The sequence below is a fragment of the Phaethon aethereus genome (genome assembly GCF_964289735.1).
Source record: "Phaethon aethereus genome assembly, chromosome: 3".
Classification (NCBI taxonomy): Eukaryota; Metazoa; Chordata; class Aves; order Phaethontiformes; family Phaethontidae; genus Phaethon; species Phaethon aethereus.
Window position 1 is genome coordinate 116,748,530 of NC_138576.1, and position 16,013 is coordinate 116,764,542.

A 16,013-nucleotide genomic window follows, 5' to 3' on the forward strand; every position below is an offset into this window, starting at 1 on the left:
CCGTGCCATCCCATGCTGTCTGCGGGGCTGAGCCGGAGGCTCATAGCCATAGTTGCCTTCAGTGTGCACCCAACAGCCCATAAAGTTTCTTCCACAGCAAACACATCCTGGGGTCTGTAAGCCTGTTCCTAAATGCACTCTCAGGTCACCACCTGACCTCACTCTGCCTTTCAAGTCACCTTCACAGGATCTGGCCAGCTCTTCAAAAGAGAGACGTTATTGCTGCTTAACACAATGATAGACAGATCTGGATGAGTGTTATGACAGTGGCACTCATTCATTTTTCAATCTGTTTTATCATCTCCATAAAGATTTAGATCCTTGATAGTCCTGCTGCCAAGCAGCTTGAGAGAGGATTAAAATACCTGCTGCAAAATTACAGCGTGAGCACAGCACAGTGTATCCTGCCAGTATCAGCCTTTGTGCAATGAGCAAAAAAAAATGGCCAGCATAGACTTCCCAGGCTGAAAAACTGTTCCTTATCCCCATGACAATGCACAGGAATAGGGTATTTGTATCTGCCAAAATAACACTTGATTAGCCATAGTTTCTGCCATAGTGAGTTTGAAGCTTCAAAGCCAAGCAACACATAATTTTCCATCAGGTTATTGTAGAGAAGTCCGGTTTCCCACTGCCTCTATCTTATGTGTTGGTCTTGATCTGCAAAGGTACTTTAAAGACAAACAATGTGTGCAAAGTTGCACCCCAACAGGGTGCTGAGTAGGACTTTTTCCTGGTTGGTCATGACTTTATTTAGCTGAATATTGAAAACCTCCAAAGATGATGTCCCTCAGCCCGGTATGTGTCCCAGGGCTGCACCACCCTCCTGGAGGAGACATTTCTCTTGGTGTTACCATCCAAGATGCAGTTTGTGGCCATTGCCCCTTGTTGTATCACTTGTCAGTGCAGAGGGGAGTTTCACCACATCCTCTCTGTACAAGCCCTCCAAGTCCCTGTAGGTTGTTTCTTCGTCCCCTCCAACCTCCTCTCCTCCTGATTCACCAAGCCAGCTCCTTCCACCTCTCCCCATAGACAATAGCCTCCACTACATCATCTTGGTGGCCCTACTGAACCCCCTGCAGCTTCACCCCAGCCCTCATACCCTATCCCCTGTGTACAGACAGATATCTGCATTAGAGGTTCCCTCCTGCTCTGTCACTACCCCCTCCCCTGCAGCTGCATCTCTGCCGAGAGCCCCAAGGGTGCCAGCAGAGTGCAAGGTTTACATGTACTGGAGCTGGGCCAAACCAAGAGCAGATTGACTCCCCTTATCTGTTATCAAATCTCTTGAAGGTGATCACAATCTGGGTGAACCCTGGGCCTTTCCTTTCCCTTGCTCCTGTGTGTGCTCTCTGTGGGACCACAAAGGGAAATAGCCAAGAGGTGAAACAGGGTGCACAGTGTTTGGCCTCCACTTTGCCAGGAAGGATGCCACGTTTTGATCCCTCAATTGGCTTTTCATCACCACCTTTGTGATGAGATAGAAAGCAGTTATTGTTATGAGCGGAAACAGAGCAAGCAGCTCACCAGCAGCTTCCCCCAGTAACTTGGTTGCCATGGCACAGAGCCACCATTTGAACATGGGGTTAATTGATACCCACATATTGGTACACACTGTACAGCAAGACCATTTTATTCTCCCTGTGGGAGGCTTTGTACATTTTGTTATTCAAACAAACAAACAGCCGCATTGTGGAGGAAGATGTGAAAGGAGGAATGTTCACCCTGGCCAGCAGTGGGGCAGATAAAAAGAGCATGGTCTCATTCAAAAGCTTATGCCAGCCTGATCAGTACTGTGGTTGCCAGGAGAAGTAGCTTTTCCCAGACACAGAGCCACCATCCCCTTAAACCCAGTGTCTGGTGAGGTAGGACCCCATCCCCTTGCCCACTACAGTGGAGCAGAGCAGAGGCTTAGCTTTCACTAGGTGTTCTTGGCTGCTCTGGGACTTGGCCCCTTTTTTCCACCATCCCGAGGTGCTGTCCTGGGAAGGAGAGTCAGGTTCACTCATGCCATCTGACAGGGATGGACTGCACATTGCATCCTCCCCTTGGTAAGGAGCTTCTGCCAACAGCCATGCAGGGACATCTGGTGGTCCACATCTTTGGCAGGGAAAAAAATGCATCAAAGACAATGACAAATCACCAACCCAACTGCAATGGATGTCTTTAACACAACTCACAATGGCCTTGGAATCCCTGACATCTGTGACTTAGAAACCCATCCTTGTTCCCTCGGGGCGGAAGGAAGGCTCCCACTGATTTAATTGGGAAAGCATCACCTCCCCTTCATGCCCGCGGTGGTTCGAGTGCAAGCTGGAGGAGTTTTTGACTATGCCACAACTCTGGCATTGTGCACTGTGCCAGGCCGGGGGAGCTCTGTGTTCGCCACGCAGCCCACCCACAGGACAGGCTGGCCGGCAGGCTCGTGAGGTGCCTCGTCAGAGCTGCTGGAGTCAGGCAGGTCACCAGCCCTGACGGGGATTCCCTGGAGGCTTGATGCCAAGTGGCTTTGGAGAGACAGATGATGCCTGGAGCAGGGAAGGGAGAAACCGAGACATCTGCCTGGATCCCCATGGCCCTGCCAGGACCAACAAGATGAAGATGTGCTGGACCAGTGCCGAAGGAAAGGGCCTAAGAGCCAGGGGAGGGGGCCAGGACAGTCTAATGTCTGCTGAGCTCTTTCCCTGTGACCCACAGGAGAGCTTCAGGGCACAAGCCAGCCTGCATCCCCAACTCCCCATCTGTGCTGGAGACCCAGATCTTGCAGGTGCTGCAGGGGTCACAGCTGTGAGCAGCGGTGCACTATGTGGGGCCGAGTGCTCAGCATAGCACCAGGATAGCCAGGGTCTGACCCACACAATGTCCCTGGGGAGCAGAGATGGGGCCAGGACTTCTGGTAGGCTCACACTGGGAAAATGACCCCTGCAAGGCATTAACAACAGATTGGTGAAAATTGAAGCACTAACCTTGATCAGGGACAGAAAATAAATAGAAGAAGGAAAGTGCATTTTTGCAGTGACAAATGATATCCCATAGCTGGCTCATGGCCTGGAGTGCTTGACAGCTACCTGGAAGGGGTGCAAATGGGAAAGTGTTTTCATGTGCAGGGTCTGCCCACTGACCTTGGTCAGACCAGACTGAAAGGAATGGGCAGCCAGAGCTTGTAGGGAGGCGTGTGAAGGGGCAGGGAAATGCAACAGGGAAGGACAGTCAGCAGTGATGGACCAGAGAGGTTTTAAGGCAGATATTCTTCATGGCTGGATCCCAGTTTGCAGAAAAGGTGAAGTGCCAGAGCTAGCAGCTCAGCAGCAACCAAAACCATCCGTCTTTCCAGAGCAATCACAGGTGATTGAGAAAAGTGGCTCAAAAAGAGCTTCCTTAGGAGAACCTCTGTGAGGCACGTGTTGTTCTTGGTGGGATCACCCGCCCCCATAGGCTCCAGCCAGCATGACGCCAGTCATTTCGCACATCTTCTGGGGAAAAGGCTACTGAGCAGGGGCTGAGTCCCAGAAAGCATCTGGTGGTTAAACGCAGGCAGAGGTGCTGGCATGAGGCTCTGTGTTTTCTGACATGCAGGCTGGTTTTCGAGACCAATGCCTTTGGACGGTCTCTCTGTGCCACGGAAAGGGGCCAGTAAAGGCCATCAAGCCCTTCTGATGATTGCCCAGCAAATAAGATATTTGGAAGTCAAGTACTTCTAGGGCCCAAATCATGAGAGACAGCATTTGGGGGGCTGCAGTATGCACAGGAGCTTTGCCCAACCTCCTCCAGGATGGGTTAGTCTAATCAAGCACTGGTGATTTTCTTCAGGGGAAGACGATGATGACGATGAATGTGGGGAGGAGAAGCTGCCCTCCTGCTTTGACTACGTGATGCACTTTCTGACTGTCTTCTGGAAGGTCCTCTTTGCCTTCGTGCCCCCAACAGATTACTGGAATGGCTGGGCTTGTTTTGTTGTCTCCATTGTCATGATCGGCCTCCTGACAGCTTTCATCGGTGACCTGGCATCCCACTTCGGCTGCACCATCGGCTTGAAGGACTCGGTCACTGCAGTAGTGTTTGTCGCACTGGGGACATCGGTGCCAGGTAAGGACAACAGCAGGGTTTGCTGTAAAGGTCCATCCCTTCCCAGGGTTTGGGCTGGGAAAGCTGGGAACAGTGAGGTCCTCAGCTCTGTGCTCTTGCAGGACCCCCGAGGACAGATTTGAGGTGTATGTGGAAGTTGCTTTTCAGTCTTGGATGGTCCAGAAGGATTGAACCAGGATGTGGATTCAATCCCCTGGAAATTATTTCAAGGACCTTCCCCTTGCAAAGACTGTGAAGTATATTTCTGTGGACAGCCTCCATGGCATCCACTCTCAGAGTAGGAAATTGCTCTTTGATTAAAATGCTGCCAGTGTTGGCAGTCCTGCATTTTTTTTCTGAGCATCTGCTCCTTTAATCTTGCCTCCCAGGTGAATTAGGTGCTAGTCTGTACCCAGGACACTTTGCCCAGCATGGACACCTTTGTATGAGACCAGATTCAGCTTTGGTTCAGATATCAAGGTGAGGTTGCTGAGCTGGGGGAGCTGCTCGAAATGCAGCTTGTGAAGTCCCTAGAAGGTCCCAGCCCCACAAATGTTTGGAGATGTGTCTCTGATCAAGTGGTCACCTAGCTTCAGAAGACAGCAGAGACTGAGAACTGACCAGAGAGAGAAAAAAACATGAGTTCCCATACGTACACGCCACTTTGTCCTCCCAATGCACATTAACTTGCTGCAACCCAGCCTCCTTTTCTGCAAAGGGTCCCTCTTAGGGATGAACCGGTGCACTGGAAGGGGATGGTCCCAGTGACACAGTTGCTCCAAGAAGTCCCATGTCAGCTTGTGTGAGAGGGCCTGTGCCTTTCACTCACTTTCTTCCATGGGCTGTGCTGGCCAAGCATGGCCTCGTTCCCAGACGAGGGGCTCTAACCCAACCCAGCCACCCCCCAAGTCTGTCACACTTTCCCTTGCCATCCCCAGACTTCCAGAGATTAGCACTTGGGTGCTTGAAGATCTTGAAATTGTTGTAATGCTATCAGAGGCTGAAAAAGAAGCAGCAGAACCAAAAGGAAGAACAGATTTGGGCAAGGAACAAAAGAAGGAGCAATTTTTAGACCTCTAGCACTTTTAGGCATGAGGTTTGCAAGGCTGTCTCACACCCTCGAAAGCGAAAATCTTCCCTCCTGCTTTTGTCGACAAAAGGTGGCATTTTAGAAGTTCTCTTTAGGACACATTTGGCCACTCTTGTTTGAACTAGCAGATGGTCCCAGACCATGTCGTGTTAGCGGGATGCTAGCTGGACTCTTCCACACCAGGGAGGTGCAGGGTGCTTTCCAGGAGGTGGACAGGCATCAGACGAACATGCAGTGAAATCAAGACTGACAGGGACCTTCCCTGCTCAAGCAGAAGTGCACATGGCTGTTTCCACACTCCAGCTGCTGCTGGCAATGTGCCCCAGATGTGCCCCATCTGTCCTCCTGCAGTGGCAGCTGCAGCACCGCAGAGGCATCAACACTGTCCCACAACCCCATTACTGCACTGTGACCAAGACTGAGAACAAGGGGAATGCGTTTTCCTTCCCACAGCAGTCAGATGCATTTCCATGGGAGCTTTTTTTTAAAAATATATCAGCCTTTTGATTTTTTTGCGGCAAATGGCCCCTCTTGCTGTGCTTATAGGTGCCCAGCCGCTCCTGTGACATGAAACTGGGTCTTCATGCCAGGCCGCACTTCACCATCTGACCTTGGAGACCCACCGGGAAGGAGCATAAAGGAAACTCTGTAGAATTAAAAACCATGAAATCTGACCTCACCATTTCCTTTTTCTGAGCCACATTCTGCTGCCTGTACCCAAGGTGATCTGGGAGTGCAGATGTGCTAAGGAGTCTGCTTCTCACTGTTAGCTGAGAATGCTCACCTGGACAAAACCCAGATGCTAATTCCTCCTCCTGCTCACCGCTCCTGTAGATCCAGAGTGGATTTGGATGTAAAATCAGCACTTCCCTATGGTGCAGAGCAGCATCATGCTGGTCTGCTTGACACAAGATCTGCCACATAAAAGGCCAGCCAAGTTTTATCACAGCTCTTTTGCCACCAGTATTAAAGCTGGTGGAGCACCTGGGCAAGCATACCTGCATGGTTTTTCTCCCTAAAGGGTGAAAGATGACCACTTGTTTACCAAAGTGTCAGAGTTTGCACAAGGCTCTGGACTTCAGTGAGGCAAAAGGTTTTGGACAGACATCATTAAAGCAAACACAGAAATACAAATACAAAACTTCAAGGGACCTGAAGGATAGATACAAACCATTGTGGCTCCCACAAAGTTTTTCCAAACTTTTCAGTTCTCTTGCAAGTCAACAAATTAGTGGATGTGAGAGAAGGGGCCAACACAGTGTAGTACTGGGAAGTGTTGTCTCTTGCTTGAAGCACTGTGGGGCATCTGAGGCCATATTGGGGGAAGCCACATATTTCTGGACATTGACATTTCCCTCCTGGCCATTTCTGGACCCTGATTGTCACTCTGGCTCTAGCTAGATGTGCTCTTCCTTGGGAGTGCCTATAGATGGGTCTGTACTCTGTCCCCTTACCCACCATCTTCATTCCCCAAGTGATGCCGTTGACATTTGTCCCCAAGCTGCCTGTTGCTGACCCTCCTTACCTGGCTGTTTCCTGAGGGTTTCTCACTACCTTCCCTTTGCAGACACATTTGCCAGCAAAGTAGCAGCGACGCAGGACCAATATGCTGATGCCTCCATTGGGAATGTCACCGGGAGCAATGCCGTGAACGTTTTCCTGGGCATTGGAGTGGCCTGGTCCATCGCAGCTATCTACCATGCGGCACATGGACAAGCCTTCCAAGTCTCGCCTGGCACCCTGGCCTTCTCCGTCACCCTCTTCACCATTTTTGCTTTTATCAGTGTGGGCGTGCTGCTCTATCGGCGGAGACCCGAGATTGGAGGTGAGCTGGGCGGGCCGCGGACTTCCAAGCTGCTCACATCCTCACTCTTTATCCTCCTCTGGCTCTTGTACATATTCTTCTCATCTCTGGAAGCCTACTGCCACATAAAGGGCTTCTAAAGGGACAATCAGAGATAGTAAATATATATATATCTATATGTATCTATATAGAGTGATATATAGGTATAGATATAGATATAACGCTGTGTATAATGAACAGAGAAAGAATAAAAGAGATTTGCCATGTTCACACACCTGCTGATGGAAAGCAGCTTTGGAGCATCCTTTGAACTAGGCAGGACCCCAAAGCCAGCAGGATCGCTCCCTGGGCAGTGGCCCCAGCCAGGAGCCCAACGGCAGGGCCCTCTCTGCAACTCTACCAACAAGAACGGCCGATAGCCACTGAGCCCTTTCCCATCACTCTCTCCCACCCGCCAGCTCCCCGGGAGGATGGATGCGAAGGCGACCGGGGCACATCGGTATGGGGAAGGCCAGAGTAGCTCAGGAGAAACAGAGCAGTGGGCGAGGGAAGGAGAGGAAAGCGAGGGTCCTGATCTCTGACCACCATCCGCCTGCCTTCGCCACTTGGGAACGTCCTCTCTGGCCCTGTTGGAGAGAAGCGAAAGACCAGACTGAAGACAAGGGGAAATTGGGAGCTTTCTAAGGATAGAACACAAACCGTTCTCGTCATTGATTTCGGGTTGGTTTTTTTGTTTTGTTTTGGCGTGTGTACAACTAGCATTTCCACCCCACATGACCCTCACCTTTCCCCCTCCGTGCTTCGGGGCTGTGCAGCTGCAACCTCGTGTCCAGTGTTCTAAGCCAAGGCTGCGTGGAGTGGTGGGGGCTTTCCTCCTGCCTCATCTGCCTCCTCAGGCATGCTGTCGTGGTACTTGTAACATTTGCATGAATGAAATGAACCCTAACTGTATATAGCATCCTATAGCGATAGTCCTTCCAGCCGTGTGGGTTGAGCATTGCAGATACAAGTGTTTTCTTTTCACCAGATCTTATTTATTTTAGTTACTTTAGTTTCTCCATAGGTTTTTGTTCATTTGTTTGTTTCCTCTTAGTGGGGGTAAAAGGAGGGAAAGCTGTCCCCGTTTATTGCTCCGCACATGGGTCCATGAGAAGCAATTACAGCCGCACAGATGTGGGTTTTCAGGGGAGGAAAACCCACAACCCAGAGACTGCAGGCTCTGTCCCCTTACATGGCCGGGGTCCCCCCACAGCGGCCAGTCCAGGACATGCTGAAGACGGTGTGAAGGCTTCCACTGTCCACAGGAGGTTTTACACAAGGTCACAGGGAGCCCGAGTGGAATGAGGAGCGTCCAAGCCCAAGGGAAATGAGCACAGCTGGCTCCCAGCACCTTGCCTGCCTCTGCCTTTATAGCTGGTGGCTGCCTCAAAACCCCTTGGCCCTCTGCTATTCCCTGTGTCTCCAGAGGTCTAGTGACAGCCCCTGTTTCTGAGCGTTAAGCCATCAGGATCAGTCCCCAAAGCTGGTCCTCTCCCACAGCCATTTGAAGGCAGAATAATTCAGCATAAGGGCTGGAGGGCCGTAACGAGATCTCCCATGCCACTGAGCATAACCAGGAAGCGTCCCCCAAGGAAAAAGGCCACATTTTGCACTGTCTGAATCTGAAATTAATGGAAAGGATGAGACAGGGAAGTGTAACTTAGCATCACCCCCCAACTCCAGCAGCGCAGGCTGGGGTAGTGAGCTGAGCCCTGGGAGGTGTGGATGCAGAGCTCCCCTGCGCACAGCGCGGGGATGACATTGTGCACTGGTGTTGAGAGATGTTTCCCTACCCTGCGCCCTTCGCCGGGCTTCCTGGCACCCCTGCCAGGCAAATGCCCAGCCTGCACATCCACTGGTGAGCTCTTCCCACCCAGCGGAAAACCACATCTGATGCTTTTTACCGTGGCTGGGGGTATTTGCACTCATTTTGAACAATCTCTGGAAATTTTAATTAACCTGTTGTAAGATTTTCTCTAGGAGTATGAAGTTGCAGGGTTTTTTCCCTTCTCAAGCCTTTTTTTCACTTTTGATGGGTTTTGGGGGTTTTTTGTTTGTTTGTTTCTCATTGTTTTGGGGGAAGAATAAAACACAGGCTCAGGTTGTTTAGGTTTATGATTACCTTTATGTGCAATTATTTCATTTTCATCTGTTTGGCTTCATTGATTTTTCTTTGTGTGTATTGCCCACCACTATAGGCAATAGTGAGTCCACTAATTGTGATGATTCTTATCAATGGTACACAATGCACAGACAAATAAAGTTTGTAATGATTCCTGATGGATCCAGTAGTGCTCCTGCATATTCTCTATGGAAAACCCTTCCCTCCCCTCCCATTGTCTACCCTTACATTGTTACCCATCTCCTCTCATTGGTTCGTTGTGTTTCTGCTGCTGATGGGGGGCAATGGTGCCTCCGCACACCCACTCTTGCCCCACCTTACAGCTTTCCTCCTGTTCCATCTCCATTGTGCCTCCAGCTTGGTGTGCTGTGGTACAGCCGGGGCTTGCAGCCCACCCAGCTCTCAGGGGGATGCAGGAAACTGCCCAGGGACAAAGCTGCAGTGCAGCTCTGCTGGGGCCAGGAGCTGCTCCTGTGCTGGGTCATCAGTGATGGCTTGTCCTAGACTCAGGGAGAGCCATGCATATGCCCCCAAGGTACTTAGCAGAAGTTTCTGCTTGTGTCCTCTAATTATACAGAACTGCTCCTGCTCTTGTTCCAGCCTCACGGTGACTTGCGTTAGGTTAAGCCACTAGCTAATGATAAGTGAGAATGCAAGAAGTTGCATTACCAAGGGCAGATCTGAGACACCCCACAAGGTCACTGAGCAAACTGGGAGGCTGGGCTGCTCTGGGCACTTTCTGACCCATGTGGCTCAACAGAGCTCAGCTAGAACTCAGGAAAAGAAAAGTCTCTACGTGCCCAGGGATGTTGTTCCTCCCTGTGTTTCACGCAGCATCTGTGGAGCTGTCTCTAAATAAACCCTCCCCATGATGCTTCCACAAGGTCCACTCTGGAATTCAAACACCAGCTCAGGAGACAGGTCCCAGGCAAGCGCTGCCTTCATCTGGTGGGGCAATCCCTGCTCCCCGCGGTGAGGCACGCATGGCTGGGGCACGCACTCCTGGGGTCCTGCCCATGTTCCTGACCATCCGCTGCACAGGGATGGGGCCGCACAGCCGGTCAGACCGATGCTAACAGCAGTGTCTGGCTTTTGAGCTCCAGGCTAGAAACGTGCCACCAAGAAAGAAGCGAGAGGATAGGAGGTAGCTGATTTTGTTGCAGCATAAACGTGTCTGTAGAGGCCCAGAGGCAGTAAAATTCCCATCTGCCAGTGTGAGGGGACGTGTGGCAGAGCAGGTAACTAATCCACCCAGCAGCAAGATTTAACATGATCTGTGGGCTGCTGTCACACAAACCTGGCCCTTCCCCACACCCTATGCTGCTTTTTGCCAGTTGTGCTGCCAGCACCACTCTACCTGCGGGTGCTCAGCACCCTCCAGGATAAGAGCAGGTCAGGCTTCAATCCATCAAGCCCCAGGCAAACACAGCCGGTCATGTCTGTGTCTTTTCCCAGGCAGTGAATTATGAAAGCAAAGCAGCTCTCCTGACCCAGTAATTACACCTACTGAAAGGTGACGTTGGTATTTTACTCTCATCATTTGCTTCTTCAGAATGAATTGCAGTCACTGAAGTCATTAGCAAGTCGAATGGGACTTGTGTAGCAGCTCAGTTTAACAGGCAATAAATAACTGTTCTGCTCACAGAGCTTTCAAAAGGGAATGATGGAGCATTGCTTGCTTAGGACAAGGCCTAAATCATACAGTAAACACCAGCCTTGTTTATGCAATTATTCTCTGCCAGCCATGTGCTTTTTGTCGTCTTTATCAAGCTTATGCAAAGCGTGACATGTATTTGACCCAGTTGCTCATGGAGGAGCCATGGATGAACAGCAAGCCTTTTACCTGGCTGATGCCTTGACACGCCAAAGAGGGGAAGGACTGCTCCACTGAACCCCAGCCACCCGCTTGAGTTCACAAGGGTGTAATGCCTGCTCCTCTGCACCAACCTTGTCTTTAAACCAAACCCTCCAAAGGCAAAAGTAAACTGCCCTCCTCTGCCAGACACCCGCGCCCAGCCGCATGCTGCCGGGGGCAGCAGAAGGGAGCAGAGCTCCCAGCATGGCACATCCGTCGCTCACACCCACCCACCCCATGGGGCACAATCCGGCTCCCTGGGTCCCCATCTGGTGCCAGTGCCCTCCCATCTCTTCCTCATCCCTGCCAGCCTCCCCACCCTCCCTCACAAGGGAAGGGCATCGAGGCATCTCTGATAAAGCCCTGGGCTCAGGAAGGTCGCCAGAAACAGCACTTCAAACCCTCTGCCTCCATCCATCCGCCTGCCCCGGCTGTTCTCACCCCCTCTTATCACCCCACTAGCTGAAGGCAAACCTTCCCATGGAAAAAGGATGCAGCACAGTGCAAAGGACATTCCAAGATGGACATCCAAATAACTCAACAAGCCACTGCAAAGCTCTTGGGGACAAAGGGAAGGAGCGCACAGAGCAGTGACAGCCCTGAGCATCTTAGCAAAACCATATCCCCAGCTTTTCAGGGGCCAACAGGAGAGGAGGCAAATCCCAACAACAACCTGAACACACAGAAAAGGTGCAAAAGAGCCAGGGACTCTGCAGGTCCCTGGTGCCAGTGGGAGCCACAAACCTGCAGCAGCTCACAGCTGAGCCTACCCGAACGGCTACCGCCTGCCTGCCCCTGTGGCAGGGCAGCATGGGAACCGCTCGCTCCAGACGTGCGAATCCCTCATCTCCAAACAATGTGCCTGCCTGTGTGTCACCCATTTCCAGGCAGCCCGCAGTGGCTCTAAGGTGAGGGGATATTGCAAGAATCTTTTGTGCATCTTTTTCCCCACTTTCATCACTTAAAAGACAAAAAGGAGGCTTTGAGCCCTTTCTGGTCACAACTATGGATGCAGTCTATAAACTCACTGTGCTATTTCTGCTATGGGAAGGGAGGGGACAACCAGAGCCCATGTGTTATTGTTACAGCTATTTTTAAATGCTTGGGTAAGAATCAAGCGCAAATGGTATTGGGGGCCATATACATACCTAAGGAGGAGGCTCAGCTGCATTCCCAGAGGGGCAGAGCTGAGCATAGCCAGAAAGTGACGAGAGAGAAAAGAGGGAAAACTTAATGCTGGAGGGTGTTATTCTAGGAGAAATCCCTGCATTATTTTTTCTGTAGGCTTTGGCACCTGGGCCCATCTGGGGAAGCATGTTTGCAGGGCAACAGGAAGCTCTCTGGCCTCTCTGAGGGTGTGATGAGTGGCCACACACACGCATAGCACAGCTGCAGAAAAGCCTATCTATCTTGTAAAAAATTGAGTCAAGCAGGAAAGCATCCAGAGGCATCTGTATTCTTGCAAAAAGCACCAAGGGACAATAAATACAGTGAGATTCCTCACCTTTTAAGGACTTCAGCCTTCCTCCTTTTGGAACTGGAGGTGCCAAGAGCCTCTCAACAGCCAGCAACACCCCTCATGGAGAGAGAAGGGACACTGCAAGGGAAAGGGGCCTGCCTGGCCAAGCAGGAGCTGTTATCAGCAAAGATAGCCAGAAGATTGCTGTTACTAGCAGGATTTGCTGTCTATGGGACATTTCTGAAAGCATCCAAGGCGTCTCCACACGGTCTTGCCATCTCTCTGGAGCATCCTGAGAATGGCCAGCCTTGCCCCTGAGCACCCAGTGCCCCCAGGGTGGCTCATCATGCTCTTCTGTGGGCCCTGCACCCTCCTTTGGCTCCTTCCCATCCTCCTGAGGTGAACACCAGCTTGGGGGTCCTCTCCCTAGAAGTGTGAAAGAGGGCACTGGGGTGCACGCCGTTCCCAAAGCAAGCACTGAAGAGCGTTGCTGGGCAGTGGAGCCAGGTGCTGCCAGTGGGATGTCCAGCATCAGAGGGCATAGGGAAGAGAGAAATGCCATGAGATCCCACCCAGATAGGTCTGGAAACCCCCTTTTAGGCACTGCCACAGGATATTCCTCTGCCCCAGCTGCTGTGGCTATGGTCATGCATCTTGCTTTCTGCACAGCTATAGAACAGCTTTTTTGGCTGTCTGTGGACACCAACCCCAGGTACCAACCCCCATAAAATTTATCTATTTTATTCAAAATAGACCTTGATCTGTTGTACTGCACTACAACAGCTCTCCGCCCCTCCCAGCACACACACACACACCCAGCCATGTGCAGTTCTAGGCAGCGGTGGGAAGGAGCATTAACAATGCACCAGGAGCATATGGTACCTGACACTGGGGTCCCCCAGCATCTGCCTCGAGCCATCTCAAGGCCCGAAAATGGCCATCTACACATGGTAATAATCCAACCTGGGTTTTTTTCTGTGCTGGTCCCCCCTGTGGAGCCTCTTCACATCTCTTCTTCCTTCAGGCTCCCTGCAGAGGAGCCTTCTCTGTCCCTGCTGCTCCACAACTGGAGACTTTCCATGTGGGACAAGCCTCTTCTCTCACTGGACAAAACAGCAATGCTTGCTAGCTCAGGCTTGCTGTCTGTATCTCAGGGCAAAGATTAACGACTCCAAAAGACATCTTGGTCTTGAACCCCTGCAAGCAGAGGACCATGCAAGTTTGGACACAGCAGAGGCAACTGTCAGCATGCTGAGCCCTTCCTGCTCATCACCCAGGCACCGTTAGAGCCACTACCCACAGGCACTGTTTTTATTGTGCTGCTGTCCTTCACTCATAAGTTTTTGGAAGATTAAACATTTCTGCTGAATTTCCACCATTATCAAGTCCCACAGATGCTCCAGCTCCACCCCTCGCCCCAACCCTGCCTCTATGATTCCAGAGCAAACTAATTGCTTTAACTGAGGGTTCAAGATCCACCTCAATTCTTTTCTTTCAAAATGGAGCCTGTTCTTGGTACTCTAAATATTCCAAAACTTATCTAACTGCCTACAAAACTTACCTCCCCTTGCTTAAAATGGGTAGAGTTTAAGTCAAGCAAGTTGCAATGGGTTGGGATGCTTATCCACACAATGCTCCTAAAGCCTTGCAGGACATGGAAGACTGTCACAGGGCTCTCTCCCTGAACCTCCTGACCTCTCCATTGAAGCTGGATTTATTTCTTCTCCTTTATTTCTACTCAGGGGAGTCTCTTAGAGATGATGGCAGCACAAGACCTGCATGGAGTACAGCCTTGCTCTGTTTTCTTGACGAAAATTGCCATGGCAGTCCATGGCACTGTCATCATCAGGAGATTGTGCCCTTCTGCCCCATCCCACAGCCACTGGCAGGCTCCTCGCTTACAGAAACGTGACTTTCTGTCAGATGAGCTTCTTTGCAGAGGTACTTAGAAATATGAAGGGTTGCTGAGTGACTGTAAAATTGCTGCACTAGCACAGGATAGATCAGATTCTGGTGGTGCAAAATGTGTGCCAAGTTGCTACTGCACTTATTTGGGAATATTAATGAAAGCTTTTGCAAACTAGTGGCTTTGTAAATCCCAGGGATGTATGGAGGTGCACAACCAGATTTCTCCTTGCTCAGTGTAATCCTGAGATAGTTCCCTTGGCCCTTGCTTTCCACTATAGCCCTGTGCATTGGCCTGGTCTTGCCTTGCAATAAGAGCTGTGATGAGATGCCCTTTGGATGAACTCCCCCTGTACAGATGAAACTGAACTAATGCCTGTTGTGTCTTCATTTGTTTGCCCCATGTTGCTTCCTTTGTCTTTCGAACTCTTGAGAAAAAGTGCTTACGCAGCAAGCCATACAGGAGACCTGCTCGTCTTGCTCTTAATCAGGAACCATGCGCTACTTCTAGCAGCTGGAGAGAAAAAGATTGCGATAATACCTTTTACATTATAGTCGCTATGTTAGCAAGAAAAAAGACATTTATTTTTTCCCTGACGACGGCTCAAATTCTTGACAACACTTGTCCAACATTTTTCTTCCCGTAATGCATTAAGCAATAGGAGGCATAGCTCTGCAAATAACCCAGCTTTCAAGATTACCTGTTGAGGACATTGTTCAGCAATCCAGCTAAATGGTTTTATTTGTGGATGGAGGGGAGAAGCTGGTGAATTCTCCTAAAGCTTCCTAGCTCCTGCTGGAAGAAACACATACATGCTGGTAAAAGCCACAAAACGCCGAGTTTGGTACAATGCAGTCCTCTGTAACCTGGCGCTCTGTGCCAAAGAGACATGGCGTGAGGCTGTAAAATCAAAACCATGGCTTCCTGAAGATCACTCAGCAGTGATGGGCATCCTTATACCTACCACTGTCCCTAGAATATCTGAAGAGGTATCTGGTAACCTGGTGTTCACCAGGTATGAATGTCACTGTTAATCAAGTAAGAAGAGGGCAGGAGCACACCACGTACTACCTTGCCCCACCGCAATAAACAAGTCCATGGGATATTCCCAGCAAGAAGCAGTCAGACTGCCAGGAGGCAAAGCTGTTGCCAGGAAAGCTCACATCTCTCAAAGGCAGCAGGTTCCCCGTGGGACTCTCTCAGCGCAGCTCTCCTCATCCCTACCGCAGCAGGCAGAGCCACTCGTAGCTCAGCATCCTGCAAGCAGAGCCAAAGGAGAGGCCTGGGCTGCCCATGCTTGTTCATGCGAGCATCAGCCTTGATTTCAGCCAGAGAGGCCTGCAGGGAGTGGACATAATATTCTGAAGAAGAGGGAAATTAGATGGGAATTAGTTAAAAAACGATGATAGCAGTAATTTGGAGCCATTACTAATTTCCCGCTGTAATTAAGTGGTCCAGTTATCTCGATGCTTGAGTGACCACTCTAATTCTCAAAAGCCATTTCCGTATACTTGAAATGTGGGGAAAGCAACTGCTCTTCTTTCTAGAGTAGAAAACAGGCTGTTGCTATGTGCTTGGAGAGGACACAGAAACACATCTGCCTTGGCAGAGGTGTAATTCAAATCATCAGCTTCTTCCACTGTCCCACTCAGGAGTGGAGGGGCACTCAGGCA

The 16,013-nt window shown here is 50.6% G+C and overlaps 1 protein-coding gene across 2 annotated transcripts in view; it reads left to right on the top strand.

Annotated features, from left to right (window-relative positions):
* The window catches only part of SLC8A1 (solute carrier family 8 member A1), a gene marked incomplete at its 3' end in the record, with an annotated part of 107,306 nt that extends 100,207 nt beyond the window's left edge, over positions 1–7,099 (top strand). For both annotated transcript variants that reach the window (XM_081998489.1, XM_081998490.1), the window contains 2 exons: positions 3,811–4,086; positions 6,723–7,099. In XM_081998489.1, coding sequence (XP_081854615.1) covers positions 3,811–4,086; positions 6,723–7,099 — 653 coding nt within the window. The remainder of the gene's footprint in view (positions 1–3,810; positions 4,087–6,722) is intronic.
* Positions 7,100–16,013: the final 8,914 nt, after the last annotated feature.